Raw genomic sequence first — 27,382 nt, forward strand, 5'->3', positions numbered from 1 at the left:
TAATAAATGACCCTCCCCCAAACTCCCAATGCACACACGTAGACGATGTATGGCATACCACAACACACTGGTGGAAAATGGCTGCTCTACTGGCTGTTTGCTGGTGTTCTTCTGCACCTTTTTAGATTGTGAACCCTTTTGGGTCAGGGAGCCATTAAGTTATTTGATTTCTTTTCTGTAAACCACTTTGTGAACTTTTTGTTGTTGTTGAAAAGCAGTATTAAATACTGATGATGATGACGACGACGATATCTGAGCCCTGACTTTCTTGCTATCCTTCCCCACTCAGAACAGACAGGAAGAGGAGAAATATTGAAGCACGATTTTTAGCAGTTATATAGCACTTTAGAGTGTTCCAGAGGCTTCACATAAATTGAGGAATCCTTATACTAGGCCTGTAAGGTAAATCTGTAATGTAAGGATTCCTCATATCATACGATGTGATATGGATTGGACAAGTTTTTGGCGGAAAAATCCATTACAGGGTACAAGCCATGATGTGTATGTGCAACCTCCTGATTTTAGAAATGGGCTATGTCAGAATGCCAGATGCAAGGGAGGGCACCAGAATGAGGTCTCTTGTTATCTAGTGTGCTCCCTGGGGCATTTGGTGGGCCACTGTGAGATACAGGAAGCTGGACTAGATGGGCCTATGGCCTGATCCAGTGGGGCTGTTCTTATGTTCTTATGTTCTTATGATGTACAGTATGTGATTCAGAAATCGTCCATTGTCAGCTCCCAGCCTATAACATTCACCAGCCCTCATAATATGTTTGAGAGCTGAGGTTGACAGCTAGGAGGTAGTTTGCATGGAAAGCATCAAGTACAGGTCAGGCTGGGTACTGGCCAAGGATTATGATGCAACCCTGATAGTTTGTCTAAAGTAATCTACCCATTTCGTATATAAAGCACTGAAGGGAGGTGTTGACTCAACACTTCCAATGGCCATCTTACTGCTGCACCACTGGTCCACATTTCTGTCTCACATCTTGCAGGATAGGGGCAGCATCTCTAGGTGGCAATACAAGCTGCACCACCTGACTTTGCACTGACTCCAAGGATCGGTCTGCCACTACCATACCTTGAAACATCAGCCACAGAGCTTGCTGTTCAACATGAGCAAAGTGTCTCAAAGGAAGTGTCTGCCAAATCATGTCGTCTCAAGCCATTTAACAACAACAACAACTAAACAACAACAGTAATCATCCTTTCCTCATACTTTTGTCTTCAGAATGTGACTTTCTGCTTGCTTTGGATTGCTCTACTTTCTTGTGGCTCGTCAGTTTGTCAGTTCCCATTTTTGGGACTGATTTCTGCCTCAGAACATGACCATGCTTCTCACTTCCAGTCAGCCTGACTGACCTTCAGGCCCTTCCAGATCTGGAATTCTGCCTTCTTAGGCTTCAACTCCTGACATCATGACAGAAATTAGTGCAAGAGTCTTTCTGATTCAAATGTCACCTCTTAGCTGCTATGATAGAGAAGCACTCAGCTGATAACACAAAAGTAGCTCTCTGTTGGAACAGAAACAACGCAATCCTAACCACACTTTCCTGAGAGTAAGTCCCATTGAACAAAGTAGGACTTACTTCTGTGTAGACCTGGTTAGGCTTGTGCCCTAAGGAGCATTGTTTTAAGCCAGTGTTTCTCAAGGTTTGTCCTCCGCCGTACCACTTTGCACGGTCTACCTATTTGAAGTACCACTGGAAGGAACTGGTGAGGACATTATTGCCAGTTACTTCTGATTTGGGAGGCCGGATGCAACATAGCAAACACCAGTAAGAGGCTCAGGGTGGACAGGAGGGCTTTTTTGAGTGCAAAAGAGCATGTTTTGGAGCTCTGCCCACCAAGCTGAGCCTACTACCGCTGCTTGTTGCATCACGTTCCTAGTCTGGCTGCTGGGAAACAGGGGTCCTGCAAGTACCACCAGACACCACCTCAAGTACCACTGGTGGTATCTGTACCACTGGTTGAGAAACACTGCTTTAAGCAAGCATTTTTTTTTTGCCTGAGAGGGTTTTTAATTAGGCTTATAGCATAATGCTATGCAGGACGGTGGTGGATTGTGCAATCTGCCACCATAGAGACCAGGGCACTGGCACTAAAGCCACACCACCATCATGCACTTCGGGGGCCGCTGTGCAAACGGCTTTCACACAAAGGTGTGACAGTGGCTTCCACGCACCCCACCAGAGCAGGTAGGTCACCAACATGGGTGGTGTGGGGAGTGGCACTGACATTCCTGAAGGGGGGGGCAAAATGCTACGTTTTCAGTTGCCTGAACGCCAATGTAAAGCTGCCCCTCCGCTTTGCTTTTGCAGCCACAATTGGCTCTGAATGCAGGGTATTTCTCAATGCAGGGCATGTCTCTTCCAGGACCTCAGTGGAAAGTGGGCTGGGCAGGGCCAGTTTGGGGGAAGGAGGGGGAGGATCTCAGCAGTGGTAAAATCTGAGATCTTACCCCCCCTTTCCCTGCCCCAAAGAGCCCCTGAATCCTCTCAGACAGATGCCAGCAAAATAGCTGGCATAGGTCCAAGGAGACCCATTGGAGGCCATGCAGCCTACAGGAAGGTAAGTAAAAGTTTTTCTTACCTCTCCAGGATTGTTTGGTCATCGTCCCCCCTCCCGTGGCATGCAGTCCTGCAGCAGCACTGTGCACTATAAGCTGGTGGACAGGACTTTATATCTACCCAGGCTGCCCCTTTAACACACTAATTTAACTTCCAGCTAAACTGAAATTGGGTTTAATTCCAAATTACAAGAGGATGTGTGGAGCCTCCAATGGAGGGGGCTATCTCAGGCATAATTCCACAAGTATGGCAGTCATACCACGCTAGCATGAGCACAAACTCATGAGGGGAAAGCAGCAGGTGTTGTGTTCCTGTCTCTGGTTCCCATCCATCATGTTCCAAAGCAAGCTGACAGAACGAGTGCATCCTCCGTCACATTTTCCAAAGATGTGGTTCACAAATGTCAACATGAAGCACTTTCCAGCTGCAATAAGCTTTTGCTTCACTTTCCCAACAAGAAAATAATTGCTCACCATGTAATGACAGAGAGTTAATTGAGTCAGCCAAAACAACATGCAAACCAGAAAGAAGCATACAGTCAATCGCCCATTTAGCAGTAGGGACTCCAGCATGGCACAGGGACCCACTTGGTGCCCCTCCCCCACCTAGGGCCAGCTATATGGAAATGATAGACTACATTGCTCCTGCTGCCACTAAATTAGTAAGCAAAGAACAAGGGGGAAGTGTGTTTGGAGAGCTTGGCAAGGCAGGATAATGTACTCAGATGCTTGGTATACTTGGATAATTTCTGAAGCGAGTGAGGGAGAGTTTGCCCATCTCTCAGAAGCAGGACTTTCCAAATATTCTGACTTCCCACACTCCTCCTGCCTCTCTGGCATATTGGACAGTCCTATGAATCAAGCATTCGTTTGACGGGAGCATATTATTGATGCATACATTCAGGCCCAGAACTAAATTGTGTTAAGATTGCAGAGGGTGATAAACACCACACAAAGAAGTTAAGCATGAGCTCACTTGGCAAATGATGAGTCAAGAAATTCACGGTGATTAATCTGGAGTAGATAATGCTGGCAAGTCGAAATCCTTGCATAGATTTCCTGTACATCTTATCACTTCTCCAACATCCATTGGCCTGCCAAATCTGTGATGTTAATAATTATCCAAGCTCATTTGGGACCACATGCAGAAACCTCCTGAATATACCTCACTGCTGATTGACAAGAGCTCGGAGCTTCATCTTTATTCCTCATCTCCTTCACTTGGTTTGTACACCAGCAGACCTTTATCAACCAACTTCTCCATTCAAGAGAAGGCTAGCAAATTTGCTTTCGGCTCTTTCCTGAGAATGTAATTCTCTCTCTCTCTGTGTGTGTGTGTGTGTGTGTGTGTGTGTGTGATTTGTCTCTGATCTTTGAAGTGCTTCAAAGCACCCTCCCATTTAGAATGAGGAGTCATTTCAAAGTACAGTACATCTCAGTATTCTCAACCTCTAGGAAACTGATCTAGGAATTTGTGTCTCATCCTTGTTTTGCCTGGGGTAGGAAATGCAAAACAAGATGACTTCATTTCATGCTATTTCAATCTCCTACATTACAGAGAGAGGTGAGGAGGAGAAGCCATGCTCCTATTTTTGGTATATAAGTGTTCAGCTGTACAGTATATAAGTTCATCCTCCTTGGAAAGCCAATTAAAATTTGATTGTTCAGATCTTACCTTACCAAATGAATGATTGTGGGAGCAGCAGCAAGCCCTGCACCAATGTGATTGTAAGCTCAACCCTCCATCAACCATGCACCAGCATTTTTTTTGCAGGAAAAACAACTGCAATGATATATGCATGTATGGCCAGGCTTTAGGAGCACATCAGCACAGGGGGTTTGCTTGCACGTTCTTGCTCTCCTCCCATATGGGCTTTAAACATGAGAAGGTAAGGTCTGAGCAGGGCTGGTACTATCTTGTACCATGGAGAGAATTATATGAATACTGTGTTTCCCCAGATTTCTGAGTGGGTACTTATTGTTGCAAAAAGTCTCAGTCTGCTCCATTTGTTAAGATGTCTGACAACCAACTTACCATGTATACCGCTTGATAAATCACTTGATCACTTGATAAATGGTGGTCTTTATAGACCCATTGATTCTGTCATGGTTCTTTTCCCAACCTCTTTCCAAAAGAGTTATGTTTATGATGTTGCATTTTTTCTAAAATCACATGATACATTGAGCAACTGACAACACTCACAGAGAACTCCTGCAAAGAAATGTGCAATGGAGCAAAACAGCTGAACTGTAAAAGAACTGAAAAATAAGACCCCACTGTGTGAACTGCATGGTTTTGTTTCAGGAAAATGGACAGAGGATACCTGTGGAAACATACAGAAAGGTGCAAGAGCAAGCGGGTTTGGTCAACACTGCAACCAGATTTGTGGAGTATGGGAAAATGTGCACATGCCGGATCTTGTCTGATCTTGGAAGCTAAGCAGGGTCAGGCCTGGTTAGTACTTGGATGGGAGACCGCCTGGGAATACAGGGTGCTGTAGGCTTATACCATAGTCTTTCGAGACTGAAGGTTGCCAACCTACCTACCTACCCTGCTCCCTACCTTGGCTGCAAAGAAAGGGGGCAGGGGTGGAAAGACATCTTTCCCTCAAAAACACTGAGGAGAGGGGGGGCCTTTAGTCCCTTTCCCCCTTCTCAACTATCCACTCACCCAAGACAATGCCAGAGAAACTTTCTCAGCTGGGTATATTGCTTGCCACTGTTTCACATAAAGTTGTGGTGAACCACCACTCCTGAACCACATAAAGTTTCAGGAGTCATCCAGATGGGCCTTCAGGGCTCATGGGACTTTGACCAGCTTGGTTCAAGCTGGCCAACCTCTGATGCAACTCCTGCCTTTTGCTGTGGGGCTTCTGTAGCCACACACAATATAACCACACTTCCTATTTTCAAGTGACCTCTGGTGTGTCAGGATCGAGAGAGGGGTTAGGAGTCTTCAAAGCTCCTCAGGAGTGTCATGGTCTGTCTCTCAACTTTATGGCCAATGCCAGGGCTGGCATCAGGGCCCCTGCTGATTCTCAAAACCACCTCTAGCTGTTGTGTGGTGATGACAGAGTGACTTTCTTGAAGCCCAGCAAGGTAGGGTGGGCATCATGGAGGCAGTTTGCTAAAGACCTCCCGACATCAGCCCTGTCCAATATGTGAACATCTGGTGGGTCCAGAAGTGAGCCATACCTGCAGTGCTGCAGCCTGAACATTGTGCACCAGTATTTTGTATTATTATTTGTTGCAAGCATATGAATAGTTCTGTCCCAGACCTTCTTTGGTGGAAACCTGGTGGAATGCGGAGAATCAGTGGGATACCGCAATCCCGGGCTATAAACTCTACAGGAGGGACAGGCAGGGGCGTGTTGGAGGTGGGGTGGCCCTTTATGTTAAGGAAGGGATAGAATCCAGCAAAGTAGAGATTGAAGGTGGGTCCGACTCCACCGTAGAATCTCTGTGGGTTAAATTACCAGGCTTGTGCAGCGATGTAATACTGGGGGTGTGCTATCGTCCTCCAGACCAGAAATCTGATGGGGACCTTGAAATGAGGAAACAGATCAGGGAGGTGACAAGGAAGGACAGGGTTGTAATCATGGGGGACTTCAATTATCCTCATATTGACTGGGTCAATTTGTGTTCTGGTCACGATAAGGAAACCGGATTTCTTGACGTGCTAAATGACTGTGGCTTAGATCAGCTAGTCAAGGAGCCCACCAGAGGACAGGTGACTCTGGATTTAATTTTGTGCGGTACGCAGGACCTGGTTAGAGATGTAAACGTTACTGAGCCATTGGGGAACAGTGATCATGCTGCGATCCGTTTTGACGTGCACGTTGGGGGAAGAATACCAGGCAAATCTCTAACAAAAACCCTTGACTTCCGACGGGCGGACTTCCCTCAAATGAGGAGGCTGGTTAGAAGGAGGTTGAAAGGGAGGGTAAAAAGAGTCCAGTCTCTCCAGAGTGCATGGAGGCTGCTTAAAACAACAGTAATAGAGGCCCAGCAGAGGTGTATACCGCAAAGAAAGAAGGGTTCCACTAAATCCAGGAGAGTGCCCGCATGGCTAACCAGCCAAGTTAGAGAGGCTGTGAAGGGCAAGGAAGCTTCCTTCCGTAAATGGAAGTCTTGCCCTAATGAAGAGAATAAAAAGGAACATAAACTGTGGCAAAAGAAATGTAAGAAGGTGATAGGGGAGGCCAAGCGAGACTATGAGGAACGCATGGCCAGCAACATTAAGGGGAATAATAAAAGCTTCTTCAAATATGTTAGAAGCAGGAAACCCGCCAGAGAAGCGGTTGGCCCTCTGGATGGTGAGGGAGGGAAAGGGGAGATAAAAGGAGACTTAGAGATGGCAGAGAAATTAAACGAGTTCTTTGCATCTGTCTTCACGGCAGAAGACCTCGGGCAGATACCGCTGCCCGAACGGCCCCTCCTAACCGAGGAGTTAAGTCAGATAGAGGTTAAAAGAGAAGATGTTTCAGACCTCATTGATAAATTAAAGATCAATAAGTCACCGGGCCCTGATGGCATACACCCAAGGGTTATTAAGGAATTGAAGAATGAAGTTGCAGATCTCTTGACTAAGGTATGCAACTTGTCCCTCAAAACAGCCACAGTACCAGAAGATTGGAGGATAGCAAATGTCACGCCTATTTTTAAAAAGGGAAAGAGGGGGGACCCGGGAAACTATAGGCCGGTCAGCCTAACATCCATACCGGGTAAGATGGTGGAATGCCTCATCAAAGATAGGATCTCAAAACACATAGATGAACAGGCCTTGCTGAGGGAGAGTCAGCATGGCTTCTGTAAGGGTAAGTCTTGCCTCACGAACCTTATAGAATTCTTTGAAAAGGTCAACAGGCATGTGGATGCGGGAGAACCCGTGGACATTATATATCTGGACTTTCAGAAGGCATTTGACACGGTCCCTCACCAAAGGCTACTGAAAAAACTCCACAGTCAGGGAATTAGAGGACAGGTCCTCTCGTGGATTGAGAACTGGTTGGAGGCCAGGAAGCAGAGAGTGGGTGTCAATGGGCAATTTTCACAATGGAGAGAGGTGAAAAGCGGTGTGCCCCAAGGATCTGTCCTGGGACCGGTGCTTTTCAACCTCTTCATAAATGACCTGGAGACAGGGTTGAGCAGTGAAGTGGCTAAGTTTGCAGACGACACCAAACTTTTCCGAGTGGTAAAGACCAGAAGTGATTGTGAGGAGCTCCAGAAGGATCTCTCCAGACTGGCAGAATGGGCAGCAAAATGGCAGATGCGCTTCAATGTCAGTAAGTGTAAAGTCATGCACATTGGGGCAAAAAATCAAAACTTTAGATATAGGCTGATGGGTTCTGAGCTGTCTGTGACAGATCAGGAGAGAGATCTTGGGGTGGTGGTGGACAGGTCGATGAAAGTGTCGACCCAATGTGCGGCGGCAGTGAAGAAGGCCAATTCTATGCTTGGGATCATTAGGAAGGGTATTGAGAACAAAACGGCTAATATTATAATGCCGTTGTACAAATCGATGGTAAGGCCACACCTGGAGTATTGTGTCCAGTTCTGGTCGCCGCATCTCAAAAAAGACATAGTGGAAATGGAAAAGGTGCAAAAGAGAGCGACTAAGCTGATTACGGGGCTGGGGCACCTTCCTTATGAGGAAAGGCTACGGCGTTTGGGCCTCTTCAGCCTAGAAAAGAGACGCTTGAGGGGGGACATGATTGAGACATACAAAATTATGCAGGGGATGGACAGAGTGGATAGGGAGATGCTCTTTACACTCTCACATAATACCAGAACCAGGGGACATCCACTAAAATTGAGTGTTGGGCGGGTTAGGACAGACAAAAGAAAATATTTCTTTACTCAGCGCGTGGTCAGTCTGTGGAACTCCTTGCCACAGGATGTGGTGCTGGCGTCTAGCCTAGACGCCTTTAAAAGGGGATTGGACGAGTTTCTGGAGGAAAAATCCATTATGGGGTACAAGCCATGATGTGTATGCGCAACCTCCTGATTTTAGGAATGGGTTAAGTCAGAATGCCAGATGTAGGGGAGAGCACCAGGATGAGGTCTCTTGTTATCTGGTGTGCTCCCTGGGGCATTTGGTGGGCCGCTGTGAGATACAGGAAGCTGGACTAGATGGGCCTATGGCCTGATCCAGTGGGGCTGTTCTTATGTTCTTATGTTCTTATGTTCTTTTCCCATTGAGGACTCAATGCCCTTAACTATGTCAGGTGAAGAATTACAGCCAGGCATTTCAACCATTTAATCAGTGGAATTCCAGACCCATGGGTTCCTGTAGCATGACGCCATTATCAGCACTCAGCCGCAATCAAACATTAATGGTGGTTTCTCTCGGACATTTAAGAGGCTACATGGAAGGTTTTTTGCTTCCTCTGACTCCAGCAAATAAAGAAAGTGGGCCAATAATGGGCTTTCGATAGCCATTTTGCAATACTGTGTCTTAGATCATGGTGATATCTTTGCCTCTCTGGCTCTGAGGAAAATATAAACACCTTCCCCTATCTGCATTCATGCAAAGAAACCATGTTTTGCTATTGCGAACATTTGTGCTCCATTTCCTTGCTTGCACTCAGTCAGTCAGGTGTGCGCACTCCTTGCCTAGTAGAAACTCCTGATGTTGGGTTTATCAGCAAGACAGGATGTCAGATCCATTCCCAAATGTGTGAGGGGAAAAAGTTCTCAGTAGTGCTGGGAGTGGTGCTCTGTTCTGCCAGTTATTGGAAAACACAGCCTAAAACACAAAACACACCTCCTGGCCCTGAAAGTTCAATGCAACAGGATAGGAGTTACATAAGCCATACAGCTTAAAAGAGGCTCAAGGGGGAAGACGACTTTATCACTTTCTTTTCTAGCAACGCAAGAAAACTAGGCCAGGCTGGTTTCCCCACGGTTGGTTCTCAGTCTTGGCTTTGCTCAGTAGTAGGTGCTGGAGAAGGAGGTGGGCTGCCGCTGACCCAAGACCTCCTGGTGTCTGAGGTTGCAGGTCAAATGCTGCCCCCCTTTGGTGGTGATATGTCAGCCTCTGTTCCTCCAACATTCTCTAGCCCATCACTCTCCTCTCCTCCATACTTCTGCTGTATTCCTCTCTTTCTTCTCCAATCCAGGGAGTAGGAGAATGAGGGTCAGTGGAGGTGAGCAGGTGGATGGAAGTGGGAACCCCTGCCAGTTGGCTGCCTGAGGTAACTAGTAGTCCTCATAGAGGGGCTGCCTCTGCAATCCTTTTCCCACTTGCTCTTAGCTGGCAGGATGAGGATCAGAGAGAGCCAATTGAAGAAACCCAGCACTGTTGGTGGCAGGCTGGAGGGAGTGACAGGCACCCACAGTTTGCCACTCCTCAGTGCAAACCCTGCATATGCCTGATCTTGTCTGATCTTGGAAGCTAAGCAGGGTCAGGCCTGGTTAGTACTTGGGTGGGAGACCGCCGGGGAATACCGGGTGCTGTAGGCTTATACCATAGTCTTTTGAGACTGAAGGTTGCCAACCAATGCAAACCTTTGATGGGGAGAGTGTAGCCATTTTCATAGCTGTGGTGGCTTTAAAAAAGCCAGCTGAAGTCAGGACAATGGCTGCAGGCTGCCAATAAATAGGAAAAATGATTCCCAGCATTTGCAGGACAGATTCTCATGCATGTCTTAAAGACAGGCTGGCATTTGCCCTTTTTTCTGTTTATTCGGCTTATCTTCTTCCTCACCTGACTTCATTCACTTATGTTCTCTTTCCCAAAGAGTAAGTGAGTACAATGTGTTCTGTCAAGGATGTGTTGCTCCAGATAGGCTTGCGGCATGCTGCAATGATGTGGCTTCCTGCCAAGGCGAGTGACTGCATCTTCTTGGAAAATAATAATTGTATTCTACGTATATCTATGTATGCACGAATGAATGAAATAAATATGAATGAAGATCCTCATGGTTCTTACTTCCTGTCGAACTGCACTACACCAGCCAGCTCCTGCTCTAAAAGCATTTATGTGCCTGCTTCTCCCCAGCCTCACTCAGTTCTAGGTTTCAGGAACTCCCATTGTGAATGCCAACATTCCTAGAAAGAACAACTTATCAGCCTTGGGATTATAGCAACTCACCGGGCTCTATAATGCAATCCAGGGAATATGCTTATTGCCACAAGTCTAACAAAGGCTTCTGAGTACTTTGTCCTTTTGGTTTCCTGGTAGGTAGGCAAAACACTGGATCTTAGGGCCCAATCCAACTTTCCAGTGCTGATGCAATGCACCCCTGAGGTAAGGGACCAAAACTCCCTTACCTTGAGGAGTCCTCCATGACTGCCTTTTCATTGCAGGATGCAGTCCTTTCATAAGGACTCAGAGTGACTCATAATGGCCTCTACATTTTTAAAAAAAATTTTTAAATTCATGTTCAAAATAAGGAAAACAGGCCGAGCTTTTATGATACCTTTTAATAAGATGAATTCATACATAATTTTTTAAAATATTTATTTCCTGCCTTTGTCAGAAGGCACCCAAAGTGGTTGTCAAGAAAAAAAATGTAAATAAAAGAGCCAGTTCCAAGCTGTCTTTCTTTTTGGCCTAATTCTCACAAGCAGGGCCAGCCCAAGACCACCTGATGCCTGGGATGGCATGCCAAATGCTGCACCCCTGACCAGATGGTGTGCCAGCCTCTGCTCATCCCACTCTCCAATGCTCTAGCTCAGCACTCCTCTCCCCTCCACATTTCTCTGTCTCTCTGTCACCCTCTTCCTTTTCCATGCCAAGGACTGGAACGAACTAAAGGAGCAATAGAGGCAAGAAGGACAGAGATAGGCTTCCCCCCTTCCACCAATCTGCTGCTTGAGGCAACTACTTCAGTAGGCCTCAAGGATGGGCCAGCTCTGCTCACAAAGCGGTAAATACACCTCTGCTCGGTACAAATGACAACTGGGGGCGAATCTGTATGTTCATCCATGCAAAAAGTTTCCCTACGCATTGTCCTCTTCCTATCTTATAGCCCCATGGAAAGTCAATGCATGGGTGGGGGGGGGGTGAATGGGTGAACAGATGCACGATGGCGCCCCACTGCCAAGTGCAAGGGAGCCAGCAATGGATGCAGCCAGTGGCTACCAGCATGTGCCAATGGCTCGCCGGGGACACACTGGAGGAGGTAAGACAATGGAAGGTTGTGGCCAGGAAGGAGGTTTCTGGGTGGGGAGGAGGGTGGCAGGGGTTGGGGTGGGCTGGAGGGAGTAGCTCTCAGCAGCAATGGCACACACCAGATCCTAGCTCTGATTTTTCAACCCAGTCCCCTTTCCTCTCTTTGGACTGACAGCAGCAAAATAACTGGCGTGAGTCTGAAACCCATAGGTAATGAGGCAGCTTGCTGGGAGATATGTAAAAAATACTAGACTTACCTCTAGCTGACCATTTGATCACCCCACCCCCACCACAGCATGCAGCACATGCTTTAGCAGTGGGGATAGATGGGCTATGATGGGCTAAGATGGGGATAGATGGGGATAGATGGGCTAAGATGGTGGGGATAGGATTGGGCTTTTAATCAGTTGCTGCTAGTAACCAAAGGAGAATACAATTTTTCCTTACACTTGCATTTTAAGACCGGCTCCTGACCACTTCATGAGGCAGGCATAATGTCCAGGTTCACATTGGCCAACCCCCGCTTCTGTAGAGGGATAGGAATGTATGACTTTAAAATTTTTTTTTTTTTTACTATTTACCAAGCTTATGGAGAAAGTTCCCCAGGAGAGGCAGGGCCAGATCAAACAACAACGTGGCACAAAGCAATTAAAATGACATTGAATAACAGCATCCTATTCATCATCACATCACAAGGGATGTCAAGAAGAAGAGCATTTCCTTAGCAAAACAAAAGCATTCAGAGGTAGAATATGTTGACACAAGAGTCTCTGTGCCACAGACTGTGGACTGTACTTGAGAGCATCGATTGTTCTGTTGGGCCTGTGACTATGGGGAAGGAGGAAACCAAACTGCACAGGTGGCAGATTTACAGAGGTGATAGGCTGCTTTCCTTTCTGTTGGCCTTAGGGGTGAACCAACTGCTTTGGGACTCAGCCATTGCCTTAACTGAGTCAGGCATGAATGCTATTTTGGTGAACTCTCATCAATTTGCAACAATGGGCTCAGGTGACGGATGAGAGGAAGCTATCCTAGGTTCACCTGCTGAAAAAGAACAAACATAAGTATTTGTATTTCAAGAAGGAAGAAGCAAAATGAAAATATTGTTGTTGTAGCCCCTGGAAGTTACTGGTTCATGCCCGCTCAGGTATCAATTGAGTTGTATCAATTTATGTAGCCATTGGCACTTGTTGAATACCTGCTGTTTTGCTTAATGTTGCAGAGTTCTGTCAGATTTCTCTTAATTAGGAGTAACCAAAACACCATCTAGTCCACCAGGTAGGACTGAGATGGTATGGCCTTTCAACTGGAAGTGAGGCCTTGCATGGCCTGCTTCAGGAAGCTCAAATGACACCATCCTAGAATAGGGAAGTGATGGTGGGTCAGGTATAGAGGTTGCTACCAAAGTCACCCCTACCACTCTCTGAAAGCCCTTGCTTTGTTTTGAAAATATTGGTCCCCAAATATTTGGTGTAATCCAGTGGTTCTCACATATTTAGCATCAGGACCCACTTTTTAGAATGAGAATCTGTCAGGACCCACCAGAAGTGATGTCATGACTGGAAGTGATATCACCAAGCAGGAAAATTTTTAACAATTCTAGGCTGCAATCCTACCCACACTCACCCAGGATTAAGTCCCATTTACTATTATTTTTTTCCATTAGAAATGCAGCATTTATTCATATATTAGGAAGGAGGTCTGGTCTAGAGGGGCAGGAGGTCTGGTCTAGTGGGTAGAGCCTCTGTTAGTCTGAAGATAACATCAGAAGGTCGCCAGTTTGAGGATACCGGCAGCTCCCTGAAAAACTGAGAATGGTGAGACCTTGAAGCAGCTGACAAGTTGAGCTGAGTGATTCCACCTGCTCTTGGTGTGAGCAAGAAGCGTCTTGGCTGCCCTCCATGTGAGAGATGGAGCTGCTTGTCGCCTGCGTGGGAGAACTGGAGGCCAGAAGTAAGACCAAACCAGGAAGATCCATTCTGAAATGTTGTTGGTACTTGAAGGAGAGAACCTCTATGATTGTAAAAATCCCCGTGAAGGATTTAGAAATGCCTGCCTATGTAAACCACCTTGAATAAAGTCAGAGGAGTAATCCAATGACCAGAAAGGCGATATATAAATACCTAGTTGTTGTTGTTATTATTAACATGATGGAGATTCAGTGAATTACTTGATTGACTGAAGCTCTGACAATGAATCCACTAAAAATTTCTTTCATTGAGTGGCAGCCCTAATAGCCAATGGCGTCACTTTTGCTGGGTGTCCTGACTAGTACAAGCAATGAAAAGCCAAACTGTGACAGGGTACAGGGCACAGAAGGAATTTATTCTGATTCCTACATTAAAAAACACACACACATTTCTGTGCTGAAATGCTGCAACCTCATGTTTTAGCTCTTTACATCAAGGATGCAATTTTGCTTGGAGGAACCAAACAAAGTCACAGACATTTCAGGGCTATCTTGCCTTTTCAATTTTCTGTTTTTGATTCTGGGGCTCATGTTAGAGACATCATGATTATTCAGCCTGTAGGTGATAAATAATCTCTAAAACACTGATTGGTAATAAGAAATGTGAAATCCATACAGGTGTCCTTGTCCCATGTTGGGCAGCAGGTGCAGGTATTATTCTGAACCTCCTCCCCACTGACTATCAGCATAGATGTAGGCCTGTTTACAAAGTTTTCATAATCTGAAAAAGGAGCTATGCTGTAAACCTTCCCAGGACTGCAGATTCCAAATCCAAAATGTGAATAAATAAATAAAACAAAAGTAAGGGAGCAGTCAAAATTATGTTGGTAGGGAGAGTTTTCCTGTCCCTTGAATGAGCTAATCACTGTGTTTCATTAAAGGTCCATTGTTTGAGCTTCCAGGCTATAATCGGAAACCTCCAGCTACTCTGAAATCTACACCTACTCTAATAGTCTCCTCTGCTTCAGAGGGCCACCTGAGAAAATGGTGCAGTCAGGCCAGACCCAGCCCACCTGTGAGGCCAGGTGACGCAACTGCTTCAAACAGTGGGCTGGTGGTAGTGTCCAACTGGCCAGGATTACCTAATCAGGCATAAGCTCCCTTGCGTTCAATAGGACTGACTTCCAGGTAGGTGTGCATAGGATTTTGTTTGTCAAGCAGACTTATGGCCCAATTCTACCTAACTCCCCCCTGCATTGATGCAGCTATGCCAATAGGGCACATGCTGCATCCTGCAGGGGATTTTCAGGTTCCAGAAGGCAAGGAAATATTTGTTCCCTAGTTCCTGGGGTAAGCCTCCACTGCGATCAAAGCCACCAAGGTGGCAAAACCACTGTCACCAGTACCCCCTCTTTCCTGGCCTCAATCTGCCCCCTTCTCAGTCTCCTCCCTGTTGCTCCCCCTCCCTATCCTGTTCCAACCACCCCTATCTCCCACCCCCCTGAGCTGACTGACAGACGCCAGGGCTTGGGCTTGAATTGGGCTCACAACATACTAGCTATCCTCTTTTGTTCCATCATAAAGTCTAAATTTTGTACAGCGCACTACACATTCATATTTTTGGCAGCTTCCATTAATTCATTTCTTTTCCCTCCCTCAGTGTTTCCAATCTGTTTATGTACATAGATAAAACATGCCGGCCAACAGAATGGGGTCATGTGGAAAATGAGCAAAATGCATGAAGGAAGATCTTGCTCAAATGACATTTGTCAGGTGACTTAAGGCCCAATTCTATCCAACTTTCCAGAGCCAATGCAGCCCTGAGGCAACAGAAAAAATGTTCCCATACCTTGAGGGGACTTCCACTACTGCTTCCCCACAGTAGGGTGCAGTACACTTTGTTAGCATAGCTGCATCAGTGCTGGAAAGTTGGACAGGATTGGGCCCTTCGACAAAAGATATTGCTCTGATATTGAGGGTGGTGATTTCAAGAAGCTGCTACAAATCCCAGATGTTATCACCATCAATATCTTTGTCCAAATTACCTGACAAATGTCAACTGAGCAAGATCTTCCATCAAGCAAGTGGCTCATTTTCAACATGACCCTAAATTAGGAGCTCTTCAGCCTGCATTAGCCTCATCTTTTGCCCAAGGAAAGGTTGACAACCATAAAAGTCTAAATAAACCAAAGGTTTTGAGAGCAGAGGCAAATTGGCCACTGTACATTATAAAGACAGGCCAGAGTTTCTCTCCTGTTAAAATACATTGAGACATAGGTTTCCACATTCATCAACACCTTGAGACATACAAAATTATGCAGGGGATGGACAGAGTCAATAGAGAGATGCTCTTTACACTCTCACAACACCAGAACCAGGGGACATCCACTAAAATGGAGTGTTGGGAGAGTTAGAACAGACAAAAGAAAATATTCGTTTACTCAATGTGTGGTTGGTCTGTGGAACTCCTTGCCACAGGGTGTGGTGATGGCATCTGGCCTGGACACCTTTAAAAGGGGATTGGACAAGTTTCTGGAGGAAAAATCCATTACAGGTTACAGGCCATGATGTGTATGTGCAACCTCCTGATTTTAGAAATGGGCTATGTCAGAATGACAGATGCAAGGGAGGGCACCAGGATGCAGGTCTCTTGTTATGCACTGGGGCATTTGGTGGGCCGCTGTGAGATACAGGAAGATGGACTAGATGGACCAACAGCCTGATCCAGTGGGGCTGTTCTTATGTTCTTATGTTCTAGTAGTCTGCAGGTCCAATCACGTCATGTTCCTGCCAACGTGTAGCAAAAACATGATCACCAAGGCCGCTAGACCCAGAGCAAGCCAAAGATTGCCAAAAATTGCAGAACAGAGGCTCCAGTGGTGTGGTGTCACCCGTTCCTGGGGTTGACACCCAGTGCAGCCAGCAACAACTGCACCCTCCTTGTGATGCTACTGGGGTACCTACTGCCTGCCTCTTTCTGCCTCTTCCCAATACCTGGGTTCAAAAAGGAAGAGAGGAAGGTCTCACCTATATTGTATAGGTTTGCTCAGAAGCCGCATTATATTCAATAGGGCTTACTCCCATTGAAAGTGTGTGTATACTGTATTAGGATTGCACTGACAGAGAAATCCAACATGTTGGAGTGTATAAACCAGAGGTCTCCAAACCCTGGTGCGGGGGCCAGATGCGGCCCGCAGCAAGCCTCTATCTAGGCTGTGGCCAGCCTCTGATCCCCTGAGGGCCTCTGGCCCAGTTGACCAAATACAGGCAGAGTTGTGCTTGTGGGGTGGGGGAATGGGGGTCCATCTAAGTGTGTACTTTATTTCTTGGGCTGTGTTCGTGCTTGGAGAAGTCCTGGACATTTGAGCCCATTCATTCATCTAAGTTCTATCTCTAACGTATTTAATTTTTTTTCCCGGCCCTCGACATTGTGCCAGATATCTGATGCGGCCCTTTGGCCAAAAAGTTTAGAGAACCCTGGTATAAACCATCGGAACTTAAATGCGGCCTTGCTGCAGTGACTATATGAAAAAAGAGAAGGCTATTGTGATCAACCTCAAAAGAGTCAAAGGGCCCATTGGTGGAGGGGAGTGTTGGATGAACCCTGTGGAAGCTGGTCTCAAAGCAAGATAAAGTTACCTCTTCCTCTGCTGCTGGGAAACCGTGTTAGGGCTGTGCGAAGAAGTCGTGGGCTGCTCACAGTCAGCCAGCAAAATGGTTAGGCTAAGAAGAGCATCCTTGCTGGTGCTTTCTCTCTCTCTCTCTCTCTCTCTTTCACTGCCTTTTCCCCCCCTCTGCAATCCCGCTCCTCAGCATTAAGCTGCATTCTGGCATTTGCTGGCTTTTTCCCTTGCCGTGTGACTCTGCATCACACTGTGAACAAGCCTATGTAAAAGCTGGCCCTGTCACCCCCCCCTCCCACTTTCCTTCACTGGATCTGCTTTCCTCAGCATCCCCCTGTCCAACAGCTTGGAAATGGTACAGTCCCACCTCCACCAGATGAGAGATGAGCTCTAGATGTTGCTAGAATGTCAGAGCATCAGTACGGGCTGCTGATGCTGAAGCAAAAATAAAGCCGGACAGTTGCTAAGAGACAAGCCAGGAGGAAGGGGGTGGGATAAAGGCTTCCTTGCTCACTCATTCCCCTCTCAGCCTTCCTGCGAAGTGCCATTCTCACAAGCGGAGGAGCATCATTCAACAGGAAAAGATGACCCAGGGCAAGGTAGGTTGGGACTAGGATGTGATGCAGTGGTTGCTGTCAAGGCGGTTTGTCGTGGCTAGGCAGAATGAAGCCAGCTGCATGGATCAATAACATCGGCGTGTCGAAACTGACATCATTTACCTGCTTGCTCCTGTATTTCTGAGCCTTGTTGCAAAGAGAGGTGTGGGTTTATTATATATGTCACTGGAGGGCTGATGATTTGATTGCTGTCAGTCACCCCCTCTTATCATTCCCACATGCTGCACCCTCTCCCTTCCAGCCATCCCACAGACATTCCCATATGCTCCCCCCAGTCATCAAAGGCGCTACCGTTAGGGATCTTGGATAATTTGAAACTGTTGTGGATTAAATTGTGGGAGATGTAATTATATCTCCTCTCTGTTCTCCAAATCTTAAGAAAGCAGTTGCCATGGTTCCTCAGTGTCCAATGAATGCCTTGGAGTTTTGAGTGTGTGTTTTGGTCTTTTAACTCTCTGTTGGCTTTAAGATGCTGTGCTTTAGATGATAACATGACTGATGAGATGACGGAAATTTGAGTGGCAAGAGCTTATATTTTCTGTCCCATAATTTGGACCTAGCCCGTGTGCAAAAGACGTTACGTAACCCAGGGATTGGTTTTCTTAAAATACTCATTTTTGCTCATGGAACGAAACGTGACCAGGTGATACTTTTGCTCTGGAATCAGCTTACACATCTCTATTTTACACATACCAGGAATGGTGCAAAACGCTGAATTTCTTGAACAACATAACAGCTGGACCTGATAGCTAGAAAGATGGTTTGTGATGATCCATTACCTCCCTCGCTCTCTCTCTCCCCATCCTCACCTTCCAGGTTCTCACTTCCTTTCAATGAAGTCATCTCAATCCTGATGGCACCACACTGACGCAATTCCAGGCTAAAGCCAGGCATAGCTCATTTGCTCTATTGTTTTTTGTTTTTTTTAAAGTTGTCGCTGATTGGCTCAGGTTGTTCAATTGTCAAGTGTTAAATTATTATAAGATAGAGAGCAATTGTGTGGTCGTTTTAGTTGGTGACAAATCAGCTCCAGCTAAATGAGAACTGCCAGGGGATTGTCTGTGTTGGTTAATGTAGCTGTTGATGGTTGAATAATCATAATTTAATCCAAGCCGGGTGTCAGGCTGCAACCCCATGAATGTTCCCTAGGGCACGGAGTGACCAGATGCCCTTTTTTTCAAAGACATGTCTTCTTTTTTAGCCTCATGTCCTGGAAAAGAACTTAATGTCCTCCTATTCCCTGTGAGTGGGCCCGGCCCCTGCAGATAGTGCATAGCCCTCTTGTAATTAACAAATATGTAATATAGTTTTAAAATTAATAATAAGTAATATAGCATTTAAATTAACCACATGAAATCAATATACGAGTGTTTTAACTTTTATTTTGTCACATCCTACATTTTCCTTGGATGTCCTACATTTTGAGGTGCCTTTGTTCTCTTTTGAGGTTATGACATCTGGTTACCTTGCTAGAACATAAATTCAATGGAAATCAATTAGGCTTTATTTGTTTAGGAATGAGGTGTCAAATGAGATGGGATCGTATTGTAAGGCTTTTTTTTTCCTACCATGGCTGAAAGACAGTGAAGAAAAGGATCTGTTTCCAGAGGGAGCCACATTTGGACAAACAAAACTCTTTTCTTAATGTAGTCTGGTGTATTGACCCTCTTGGCTAGTGTTTGTAGAAGGAGACATCTCAAAAAAGACATAGTGGAAATGGAAAAGATGCAAAAGAGAGCGACTAAGATGATTATGGGGCTGGGGCACCTTCCTTATGAGGGAAGGCTACGGCGTTTGGGCCTCTTCAGCCTAGAAAAGAGACGCCTGAGGGGGGACATGATTGAGACATACAAAATTATGCAGGGGATGGACAGAGTGGATAGGGAGATGCTCTTTACACTCTCATATAACACCAGAACCAGGGGACATCCACTAAAATTGAGTGTTGGGAGAGTTAGAACAGACAAGAGAAAATATTTCTTTACTCAGCTTGTGGTTGGTCTGTGGAACTCTTTGCCACAGGATGTGGTGATGGCGACTGGCCTGGATGCCTTTAAAAGGAGATTGGACAAGTTTCTGGAGGAAAAATCCATTACGGGGTACAAGCCATGATGTGTATGCGCAACCTCCTGATTTTAGAAATGGTTTATGTCCGAATGCCAGATGCAAGGGAGGGCACCAGGATGAGGGCTCTTGTTATCTGGTGTGCTCCCTGGGGCATTTGGTGGGCCGCTGTGAGATACAGGAAGCTGGACTAGATGGGCCTATGGCCTGATCCAGTGGGGCTGTTCTTATGTTCTTATGAATAGAAGGAAAGGCACTTGCAATATTATGGTCAAGGGCTGGCATAGTCAAGCAGCTGCTGGGGCCCACACTCAGAAAGGGGCCCACTATTGAGACAGAGGTGTCTGGATCCTCACCTTCTCCTTCGCACTATCACCTGCCTGCTTGCAAACTTGTAGTTGAACCCTCTGGCCTGCTCGATCCCTCTGGCCTGCTGTCTGTTGGTGATTCTTTGGTGGGTCACTGAGCAGATTGTGGCACTAGAGAAGAGAAGGTGGTGACAGCGATGGGTAGGACGACCTGGGAATACTGAGTGTGTCTTGCTCAAGCCCTTCCACCCAAAAACTGGAGCCAGGCTGATTGTGGCAACAGAAGGTTGCATTTTCTCCAACGGCTATTGATCGAGCCTGTTTGATCTGTTAGTTGGGGTAAACTTCCAGAAATGCTGGAAGCCAGCTAGTAGATAAGTCTAGGAAATGAAATATATTTTAAACGGCTATGCATTTACAAAACAACATAGCATATGTAAATAAACAAAAACCTTTTAAAATTAGGGGGGGAGAAGGGGGCAATTTTGCTTATGCTTAATTCCCCACCAGCCCCTCTCATCCTCCCTTACTTTAGGTCAGGGGTGTCCAAAGTTTTTGGCAGGAGGGCCACATCATCTCTCTGACACTGTGTCGGGGGCTGGGGAAAAAATAATTAATTTACATTTAAAATTTGAATAAATTTACATAAGTTTACATAAATGAATATATTAAAGATGAACTTTTATGAATGAATGAAGGTCTTGCAATAGCTCAAGACCTATAAAAGGCCTTGTACAAAGCAAGGTTGGCCTTTCCTTTGGTGCCACTACTGCATCACAGATGTGAAACAGCAAGCAGTGTAGGAAGCCCTCATTCCACAGCTCATGCAAGAGTCACCCTCACGCTGAAAGCAGTTGCGTCGGGCCAGTGAGGGCTCCAACAAATCTCTGGAGGGCCAGAGGCTCATTGGAGACTGGGGACTCCCTGAGGGCCGCATTGAGAGACCTCGAGGGCCGCATGTGGCCCCAGGGCCGGGGTTTGGGCACCCCTGCTTTAGGTAATAGCAGCACCAAGAGCCCAGGCTTGAGGTTTCATGTGCCTTCTTTCAGGCAGTATCAGCTAGTGGTGGTCCAATCAGACCGCTGCCTGAATTGGCATGCACTATGGCTCTCCATGTGGTATAGGTGATTTTCACCATGCTGGAGCAGACCCTCATTTTTGGAAGGGGGGAGCTGGGGACAGTCTATGATGACAGATTGCACAGTTAGCCTTTGCAAACTGGGAAAGAAGCATCCTTTAAATGGGTGGTTCTCTTCTACTTATCAGGGTGAGACGCCTGAGGGGGGACATGATTGAGACATACAAAATTATGCAGGGGATGGACAGAGTGGATAGGGAGATGCTCTTTACACTCTCACATAATACCAGAACCAGGGGACATCCACTAAAATTGAGTGTTGGGCAGGTTAGGACAGACAAGAGAAAATATTTCTTTACTCAGCATGTGGTTGGTCTGTGGAACTCCTTGCCACAGGATGTGGTGATGGCGTCTGGCCTGGACTTCTTTAAAAGGGGATTGGACAAGTTTCTGGAGGAAAAATCCATTATGGGGTACAAGCCATGATGTGTATGCGCAACCTCCTGATTTTAGAAATGGGTTATGTCAGAATGCCAGATGCAGGGGAGGGCACCAGGATGAGGTCTCTTGTTGTCTGATGTGCTCGCTGGGGCATTTGGTGGGCCGCTGTGAGATACAGGAAGCTGGACTAGATGGGCCTATGGCCTGATTCAGTGGGGCTGTTCTTATGTTCTTATGGTGAGAACAACTGTCCCTATTGCCCCAAGCATCCCTGCTGGTGTCTCCCTTGTGTCTTGTTCTCCTTCTGATTCCCTTTGGTTCAGGGAACCATCTTCTAATTTCTTTTATCGTGTGAACCATGTTGTGAATTTTTTGTTGTTGTTGAAAAGCACTGTATAAATACTCATTGTCATCACCACCACCTGATGAAAATCAACGGAGCAGCAATTTGAAAATTGCCAAGTGGAACAGGCTTAACACGACTGCACTCTAAGAGATCACCCATGTAGTGCTTGCAGCTATAAACAGGGCTGACAGATTGCCTTTAAAATAATTCCAATTGGCTTACCTGTGGCAGCTGAAAAGCCTTGTTTCAACATTTCCCCCAATCAGCACCCTCCAAACTAGTAAGATGATGTAGCTTGTTCCGGCTCACACTGCTGACCTGTTCAGGCTGTGCAGTCAGTAAGCCTGGCTCCACTCAGTGCAGCCAAGGTCTGGACACATATCCCTCTTTTCAGTTGGTGTATGGGAATATTTGTCAGGAAGATACTGCTTTGTGCACGACCACTTGCGATTGACAGTCTGTGGCTGAGCCGGGGGTTTAATGCCTCGTAGTTTCTTGATCCAAGCTCTACACTCTATCCCAGTGGTTCCCAAACTTTTTAGCACTGGGACCCACTTTTTAAATGACACTCTATTGGGACCCACCTAGCTTTACGAGACTAACAAAAATTTTTTTCACCTTACAAGCTGCCCAAGCCTCTGTTTTTATCTTTTTCACTATGGTGCAGGGACTGCCTTCTGGAGCACTTGTTACTCTGTGTTCATAGAATTGGGACCATTCTGGTGGCCTTGCATTCCCCTGCTTCTGTCCTTGGATAGAACCTGAGGTACAGTTGCCTACATGCAAGTAAACATGCACATGTGGCTTAGTTTTGCTTACCATACAGCTCAATACCTTGTCAACTTGGGGGGGGGATACTTCCTTCTGCAGAGTTTTGGGGGCCTGTATTCATTGGATTGGGACCATTCTGGTGGTCTTGCATTCCTCTCAGCCTGCCCTTCAAGGTGGCCTGAGGCGCAGTTGCCTACTTGCGAGTAAACATGCGTGTGTGGTTCAGTTTCACTTTCCATGGGGCTTAATACATTTTCCTTGAAAGCTATCAGCTTGTCTGTTTCAGAACCCACCAACCTTCAGTCTGGGACAGTGCTCTATCCCATGTGTGACAGTAGCATTCAGGTCTTGGCATGTTCAATGCACTATTGCACTGTCATATTTTATTGCACTCACCCAACCAACAAATTGTTTCAGGGCACAGCAACTATGGAGCCAGGCCCAAAACAAAATATTAATTTTGTACCCAGAAGATTGAAAAAAGAAGAGTTGCCACAGAATTTGACTTGCCTAAGATTATAAGAAGAGACCTGCTGGATCAGGCCAAGGGCCCAGCTAGTCTCACTTCTCTTATCATCAGATGTCTTTGGGAGCACACAAGACAACAAGATACCTGTATCCTGTTGCCACTCCCTTGCATTAGGCATTCAGAGATAGGCTACCTCTAAAATCCAGAGGTTGCATATAATCATCACAGCTTATAACTTGCGGTGGATGCTTCCTCCATCAATCTGTCCAATCCCCTTTTAAAGGCATCTAGGCCAGGGGACATCACAACATTCTGTAGCAAGGAGATTAACAGCTCAATCCTATTAAACCACCCCCACTAATGCAACCACACCATCAGAGTGCGTGCTGCATCCTGCAGGGGGTCAGTCTCAGAAGTTTTCTCCAGGTATGGGGAACACTTATTCCCAGTTTTCCCCTTGCCCCGGACCAAGCTTCCACTGCCTGAATCGGTCTACTCAGGTCTGTGCTATTGATTTTTGCTGGAGCACGTCATATCCTATCCCCCTTCCCAGGTCAGATATGCCAACATAGATCCAGTTGAACTTACACCAGCAAATTAGCAGGCACAGATCCAAGTAGATGCTGTGGCTGTAGCTTTCCCTAGGGCAAGGGGACATTTCTCCTTACCTCAAGGAGACATCCAGACTACTAAATTCCCCTGCAGGAACTAGCACAAGTAGTGCTGGCCCCACTGCATTGACGCAGGGGAATTTCAATAGGATTGGACTACCTGTGTACTTCAGGTCGTATTTGTATTTTCTTTTGAACGCTAGTAAATGTGTAGCCCTCTATAGAAGACATTGTGAGAAGATTCTCTATTTGTGTACCCCTTTTCTTCCAGGTTTAAAGGGGTCTACGGAAGGTTTCTTTCTTGTGGATCTTCAAAATCTTGGACCCCTCCCCATCCCACCCTGTGTAGAAGAGCATAAAGAAGATAGGTTTTTTTTAATGCCTTTTTCTCTTTGGTCTGCAGCTGTCTGTCAATAACAAGCCTTCAGACTCTGAAGGGCAACAGGGAAATGCAGAAAAGAAGGACAACACCACTGCCCCATCAGCTCCCCCAACCTATGAAGAGGCAACTTCAGGGGAAGGGATGAAGGCAGGGGCATTCCCTCCTCCTCAAAATGTTCCTCTCCACCCTACCTGGGCATATGTGGATCCTAGTGAGTGCTCCATTAATTCTTTGTTTCCTGAAATATAATAACTGCATGTACTGTATTCATTTATTTAAAATAATTTTAGGATACTTTGCTGTCCCATCAAAGGGACCATGAAGTTGGCTCGTGCAATATAATCATACTTAGCACATTTTAAAAGCAACCATGGTACAATAGACCAGCACTTCTCAAAGGATCCACTGCAGCGCATCAGCTGACCTGAGCTTTCCCGCTTCCTTCTTCCAGTTTCTCAGCTGCACAGTAAGCCTTGAGAGACCCTGAGAAGCCAGAAGAAGGAAGCCCCAGTACCGTGGAACAGCAGCTGCTTGCTCACATACCAGCAACAAGTCTGTGTACCACACTTTTGAGTAACAGTGCAATAGACTACAAAAATGTAAAATAAAGCAACAGAGAGCAGACAGCAGAACAACACTCATGAACTAAACACTTTGGGAAAAGGTGATCAAAACAGAAATGACTTCAACACCCATTTAAAGATGGGTGGTGATGGGACTAATTGGGCCTCTCAGAGAGGGACTTCCTCAAAAGCAGAGAGCTACTACTGAAAAGGCCTCCATCCCCAGCAACTGCACCCCCAGACAGTGGTGGGATGCAGAGCAAGGCCTCAGCTGAAGAGTCCAGAGTTCAGCCTGATGAAGCAGTATGGTGGGATTATAGGTGCCCTGAAGATCACGTTTTTTGTTTCAGGAGAAACATCTCTTTCCCCCTTGGTTCTGCTTCCATTGTGAGAAACCCAGCAGTCAAACTAGGGATAAACAGAAACAGCAGGTTTCAATATGCAGTTAATTTGGTAACTGAATTATGAGTTCCAGCTAATTGGGAAACCCACACAGAATACAAGTCAATTACAACTAAGGTGCTTACTCTTCATGTTTTGAAGAGGTACACATAACCTGTGTATGCACACACCAGACTGAATTTTTAGATAATTTGCACTGATGTTATATCTGTGGAAACTGCATCTTCTTGTTTTAAAGTAATGTGATGTTGACGAAGCCAATGTAGAAATACATTAGTTGAGTATCTGTATCTGTTTCCTTCTGGAGATATCACATTTTGCAATTCTCTTAACAACCAGTGTATAATTCATAATGTTTCCACAGTGGTAGAAGCAAAGGATCATCTAACCAGTCCTCAAAGCTATGAATTCCGAACAGTATTCTGGCATAGATATAACATTCCTACAGTGCAATCCTACCCCCCCCCCCGGAGGCAACACAAGTCCTGGCTCCCAGACATCACAAATGTGTCGTAAAGCACATTTGCGATGACTCAAGAGTAAGATAGGCCAGAGTGCCGATGTACACTGGCCTTGTGGAGCAGACCCAGTGACCTCAGAGCAGGTAGGGTTGTGCTGGTCCGGGTGGACCGGCACAGGAAGTGGGAGAGGGTGGAGGGAAGGAGGAACACAGGCAGGGAGGGGGCATTTCAGGGTGGGGGAGGTGACCAGGGGGTGGGGTGGGCCAGCCGTGGTGGCACAGGCCAGATACCAGCCCCTGTTCCCGGCCTGAGCGGAATTACTTGACCTTCCTGTTCCAGTCGGCCTGCCTGTTACATAGCAGGTTAGGCACCCCCCAATCTCCTAACTGTGGGTAGGAGGATAAGTTGTATCATATACTTGTACGCTCCTTTTCCCTCTCTGGTGGAGGAATTCCCCACTCCCTTTCCTCTTAGGGCATACTATGGTACAGCATGACATTGGCACCAATGTTAACATGAGTCAGTGCAGACATAATGTTGGACCATATTAAGCTCTGAAAAATGAAGGAAGGGTGAAATTGACATATCTGAATTCAGGAGTCAAGTGGAAGGGAGGAGCATGCCAGCCCATGGGCCAATTGCCTACCCACAATATAGCATTATGTCTGCACTGATGTTAAAATTAAACATGTTTCATGTTTATATTGGTGCAGATACAATACAGCCTGCTCTGAGAGGCAAGGGATAAGGCTTCACTTGTGTCAAACTAGGGATTCCAACAGCAGGACAGGCAGCCCAATCCAGCGCAACTCTCCTGGTGCTGATGCAACCACCAGTGTGGCATGTGCTGCATCCCATGGGGAGAGTTTTAAGCTGCAGAGGCCTCCTTGAGGAAAGAGGTATGCCTTTGCTGCCTGTCCCGTCCAAAAAATACGTCCAATGCCCGCTTTTTGGATAAACACCTCCTTTTCCAAGAACAGCAGCTGAGGTGTGCAAAGGAATGACTACAGAACTCTTTATCAGTTTGTGCAATGAACAGAATTTATTTATACAAACACACTCCCTGCAGTTCCTCTTGTGCAGAGGCTTTCCCTTCCCCAAAACACTTAACTTAGTGGGTAAAGGTCTGAAGCCTCCAGTCCAAATCCACAATCCATTCTCCCCAGTAGCAGTCTTCCCAGTCCAGTCTTCCCAGTAGCAGTCCACTGCAGCAGAGTCCCTCCTCTGTGTGTCCAGCAGAGTCTCAGCAGTCCCTTCCTCTGTCTCCTCCAGCAGAGTCCTGGCAGTCCCCTTCTCCCTGTGCATGTGTAGCTCCATCCATGTCCTGTAGGTCTGGTCCATGTCCTTTAGGTCTGGGTCCTTGCTCCTTCTGAAGCTGCCTTTTATCCTTGTATGTCCCTTTATCCAAAAAGGGGCTCGGCTGTGAGCTACCTCATTATTTCATGTCCATACAAAGTCCCATCAAGGTCAAATGAAGCTCAGGTGTCCATCCAGGTCGCCATTGGCCTTGATTGATTACAGCTGTGGAGCCGGCCCTTCCCTTCCCACAGCTGTCAACCAGCTGTCAAAACATGGGAATCGCTGTCAACACCACATCATCCACCTGATGACCTTCTGATCTTCCATTACACTGCCCCAGAGTCTACTCAG

General features: G+C 46.4%; 1 protein-coding gene across 1 annotated transcript in view; it reads left to right on the forward strand.

Annotated features, from left to right (window-relative positions):
• Positions 1-17,803: 17,803 nt before the first annotated feature.
• Positions 17,804-27,382, forward strand: part of FAIM2 (Fas apoptotic inhibitory molecule 2) — a 51,206-nt gene continuing 41,627 nt past the window's right edge. The window contains exons 1-2 of the mRNA XM_066617227.1: positions 17,804-17,818; positions 24,328-24,517. Of these exons, the coding sequence (XP_066473324.1) occupies positions 17,804-17,818; positions 24,328-24,517 (205 nt within the window). The remainder of the gene's footprint in view (positions 17,819-24,327; positions 24,518-27,382) is intronic.

The sequence above is a fragment of the Tiliqua scincoides genome, chromosome 2 (assembly GCF_035046505.1).
Source record: "Tiliqua scincoides isolate rTilSci1 chromosome 2, rTilSci1.hap2, whole genome shotgun sequence".
In the NCBI taxonomy this organism is placed as follows: domain Eukaryota; kingdom Metazoa; phylum Chordata; class Lepidosauria; order Squamata; family Scincidae; genus Tiliqua; species Tiliqua scincoides.